This window comes from Chiloscyllium plagiosum, chromosome 25 (genome assembly GCF_004010195.1).
Source record: "Chiloscyllium plagiosum isolate BGI_BamShark_2017 chromosome 25, ASM401019v2, whole genome shotgun sequence".
Lineage (NCBI taxonomy): Eukaryota > Metazoa > Chordata > Chondrichthyes > Orectolobiformes > Hemiscylliidae > Chiloscyllium > Chiloscyllium plagiosum.
The window spans coordinates 26,952,102-26,956,669 of NC_057734.1; the positions used below are offsets into that span (position 1 = coordinate 26,952,102).

The 4,568-nt window shown below is 39.0% G+C and overlaps 1 protein-coding gene across 1 annotated transcript; it reads left to right on the forward strand.

The window, feature by feature from the left end:
- Window positions 1-340: 340 nt before the first annotated feature.
- LOC122562471 (hydroxycarboxylic acid receptor 1-like) lies at window positions 341-1,678 on the forward strand. The gene has a single exon (XM_043715311.1). The coding sequence runs from the start codon at window positions 397-399 to the stop codon at window positions 1,468-1,470; it is 1,074 nt and encodes a 357-aa protein (XP_043571246.1). The 5' UTR covers window positions 341-396; the 3' UTR covers window positions 1,471-1,678.
- The last annotated feature ends 2,890 nt before the right edge of the window (window positions 1,679-4,568 follow it).

Consider the following 4,568-nt stretch of genomic DNA (forward strand, 5'->3'; position numbering starts at 1 on the left):
ATAGGTTTCAGGTGAGAGGGGAAATATTCAAAAGGGACCTAAGGGACAACTCTTTCAAGCAGACTGTGGTGCATGTATGAAATGATCTGCTAAAGGACTTGATGAAAGCTGGTACTACAAGAACATTTAGAAAGAATCAGGATGGGAACATGAATAAGAAGGTTTAGGAGGATATGGACCAAATACTGGCAAATGGGAACGGATTAATTTAGGACATCTGGTCTGCTTGGTCAAGTTCGTGCTGCACAAGTCTATGCTTCTATGACCGCAACTTTAGTAGAGCGCCGCCCCAATCTGTAATATAACATGGGGAAGTTCTGTATATAAAGGGTGGCTTTCAGTTCATTGACTCATGTCTGTGACTGCGTGGCTGAGTTTATCACAATCCTACCAACAATGGGCAACTTGACTTCGTCGTGTGCTTTAGTCAAAGAAGTCAATGCATCCTACAATGCACCAATAATACTTGTAACCTTTATCCTGGGATTTATTGGAAACGTCGTTGCTTTATGGATCTTCAGTTTTCATGTGAAATCTTGGAAACCAAACACAGTTTATTCACTGAACCTGGCAATTGCAGACACTATGTTAATCTGCTGTTTACCATTTCGAGGAGATTACTATATCCGGGGGAAGAACTGGATTTATGGAGATGTTCCTTGTCGTCTAAAGATATTTTTTATTTCCTTAAATCGAGCGGGAAGCATCATGTTCCTCACAGCGATGGCGATCAATCGGTATTTTAAAGTGGTCCACCCTCACCACAGGGTGAATACGACGTCTACAAGGTGTGCAGTGAAGGTAGCCGGCAGCTTGTGGATTCTGGCCGTGGCAATCTGCTCACATCTTTTAACAGAACCTCACTCCTTCGAGCACGACGACCTGACATACTGTGAACCCTTTGATATGTCGAAGCCTCTACGTCCCATAACAATTTGGACCGATATTGTTTTTATTCTTTTCAAGTTTGCTATCCCGGCTCCGATTATCCTCTTCTCCACGTCCTGCATCATCTGGAAGTTAAACCAGATAAAAACTAAATCAAGGAGTAAATATAAACGAGCGATGAAGCTTGTGATCGCTGTGGCTGCAGTGTTTGTGCTTTGTTTCTTACCCACAAACATTGCTGTTATTGCTGTGTTAATCACGAAACTAAGAGGCGCTAAAGGCTGTAAATCATATGAGACAGCTGTTCATGTCTTTTATAATACACTATTTATGACATATCTGAACAGTGTCCTGGATCCAGTTATTTACTACTTTTCAAGTTCGAAATTCAAAAGTGCTTTAATGAAAGCAATTGCTTCTGTTAAGCGAAGTTGTTCCAAATCAGAAACTGATAGTGAGATGCATCCGACAGAAACCACCGATCAAATAGATGTGGGTCATCATTTAAAAAGGACAGCAGTCTGTAATAAGTATGAACAATCCCAGTCTATGTCTACATTGTCTGCATCATCTAACTTTTAATGATCCGATGTGTCATTAAAGTATGGTCTACATATTCTTTTCAAGTTTGCTATCCCGGCTCCGATTATCCTCTTCTCCACGTCCTGCATCATCTGGAAGTTACACATTGTTGGAAAATGCTGAAATTAAGTAGATTTTGTGATTTTTAAAACCATTTCCTCTATTTCTGGCAAAATCGTGCTAAAATAAACTGCGAATTTTGAAGTCATTATCCACGTGTAATATTTGCTTTAATTCTACAAAATAATGGAATGATTATTAGATTTTGGAATACTATTTACAGGATTTACAGTTACTATTTGCAGTTTCACTATCTGACATGGCAACTGTACCATTTAAGATGGGGGACGGATACAGAGAGTGGTGAACTCAGCCCGGACAATCACAAAGGCCAATCTCCCATCTATAGAACCCATCTACCAGGCCCGCTGTCAAGGAAAGGCGCCAGTATTCTCAAAGATACATCCAACCCTGGCAATGTTTATCTACAATCTCTACCATTGGGGAGAAGGTACAGAAGCCTGAACACACTCACCAGCCGGTTTCAAAACAGTTTCTACCCTACTGTTGTTAGAATACTGAATGGACTCACAAACTCTTAACATTCGCCTGTACCTGTGTTTTTGTTTTTGCTGCTGTTTACCTATTATTTACTTATCTTTGCTACTTAACTCTGTGATCTGCCTGTATTGCTCGCAAGACAAAGCTTTTCACTGTGCCTCGGTACACGTGACAATAAATTCAATTCAATTCAATTCAATTCAGGAATCAATAGCGAATAAGGGAGGCTTGACTCATGTAAATGTCCCAACTCTTCTGGGGTCTTGGTTCATGAGCTGGGGTGGGGGATTGCCAATTTTCCCAAATGGCAGGAAAAAGACACAGAGGAGGAACAGCTGGAAATATGGAGAAAAGGTCTGCAGGATTGTTAATGTAGTCTTACCTGGATCTAGAATAATGCCAATGTGCGTTTTTCAGCTGCCTCCCACTTTACCCATCACCACATTGCCATAATTGGCACCTGTTAACTGTTCAAAAAGGACATCTGATATGGGTCGATGTTATGTAAAAAATAATCAACAAAGTCATCCAAAAATAAAATTAAGTGTAGACAATGAGAATAATCAAATGAGAGAAAATGAGTTGTGAGAAAGAGAGTAAAAGGAAGGAATATATATATTGTATTCTGTGTTTTTATTGTGATGAGCAGCAGGAATAAGGCAATGTTACTCCTATTGCTATTTTTGAAAAAATAGGGTTTGTCCTTTTTAGGACAAAAATGAAGAGAAATGTTTTTCTCGCAAAGGTTTGTGTGATGTTGGATATCTGTGCCTCAGAAGATGATGGAGATGGAGGTCATTGATTATTTTTAAGGCGCTGGTGGATTGCAAAGGTCGTCAGGGTAGATGGAAATTTGGAAATAGGCTTAGGAGAGGGAACAGTTTACTTTTGTTCCTATTCCAATTTGTTCATGTATTGGGTAAGTAACTGCAGACAGAACACCCCATTGCTTTACCAGAACTCTTACCATCTCTTACTAATCAACATTGACTGATGATTTTCAATGGTAGCATTTTTGATTTTATGAACATTCAAGATAAGGACAAAAGGGAAATAGAGGAGTGGATCGAAGGAAAGAGAGGGATCATCCTTTACTAATGACATTTATGGAAAAATAACTATATGTTAGAAGCTAAGACAAAATGTTATCCGAGCAAAAGAAGGCTATTCAGCCCATCATGTCTGTTCTGCTATTCAGTTAAATCATGGCTGATCTGATAATCCTCAACCGCACTTTCCCACATTGTTCCCACAACCCTTGATTCCCTTACTGATTAGAAATCCAACTCAGCCTCCAATATACTTAGTGACAGCCTTGATGATAAATAAGTTGACAGGTTCATGACCTCTGAGAGAAAATAATCCTCACCTCTGTCATTTGTACAAGGGGAAATAACCTTTTTGCATCTATCGTGTCAAACCCGTAAGATTCTTAGATGCTTCAATAAGATTTGCTCACTTTAGAATATCCTTCCATTCCTGGGATTAACCTAATGAATCTTTTCTGGACTGCCTCCAATGCCAGTATATCTTTCCTTAGGTAAATGGATCAAAATTGTTTACAATATTCAAGGTGTGATCTGACTAGTACCTTGTATGATTACAGCAGCACTTCCCTATTTTATACTTCATTTCCGTTGAAGTAAAGGCCAACATCCCATTTCCCATCACTATTACTGGCTGATTTTGAAAGCTAGCTTTTTTTTGCTTTATACATGAAGGTTCCCAAATCCACCCATGATGCAACTTTCTGTAATCTGTCTGTACTAAATAATATACAGTGCCTTTATTCAAGCTATCAAAGTGCATAACCTCACATTTTCACATTTTATTCCATCTGTCTATATCCCTCTGTATACTCTTCATGTCATCATCAATACTTGCCTTTTCCATCATTTTGTGTCATCTACAAAGCTGGCTACAGTACATTCATTTTCATCATCCAAGTCATTAATATACATTCTAAATAATTTGGCATCAGGAGTGATCCCTGTGGCACTCATGCAGTCATAGATTCATACAGCACAGAAACAGACCTTTCAGTCCAATTTGTCTGCATTGACCAAACATCTCAATCTGACCTAGTCTCATTTGCCAGCATTTGGCTCATACCCCATTAAACCCTTCCTATTGATATTCCCATCCAGATGCCTTTTAAATGTTGTAATTGTACCTGCCTCCACCATTTCCTCTGGCAGGTCATTCCATACATGCATCACGCTTTGTGAGAAAAAGTTGCTCCTCAGATCCTTTTTAAACCTATGCCCTCTAGTTTTAGAACTTCCTTTATGAAGCTGTGCTGATTCTGCTTGGTTATGTTATGTATTTCTGAATGCTGTGCTTTTAACATCTTTCATAATCTGCAATCTGTCTATATTTAAATAATATGCAGTGCCTCTATTCATCCTCTCAAACTGCATAACCTCACATTTTTGCTAGACATAGTGGATGCATTGTGGTCATCTTCCAAGATTCCAGAGACTCTGGAAGATTGGAGGGTAGCTAATGTTACTCAAATATTCAAAAAGAGAGATAGC

Coding starts and splice junctions, on each gene's coding strand:
- LOC122562471 (XM_043715311.1), top strand. CDS start 397: ATGGGCAACTTGACTTCGTCGTGTGCTTTAGTCAAAGAAGTCAATGCA.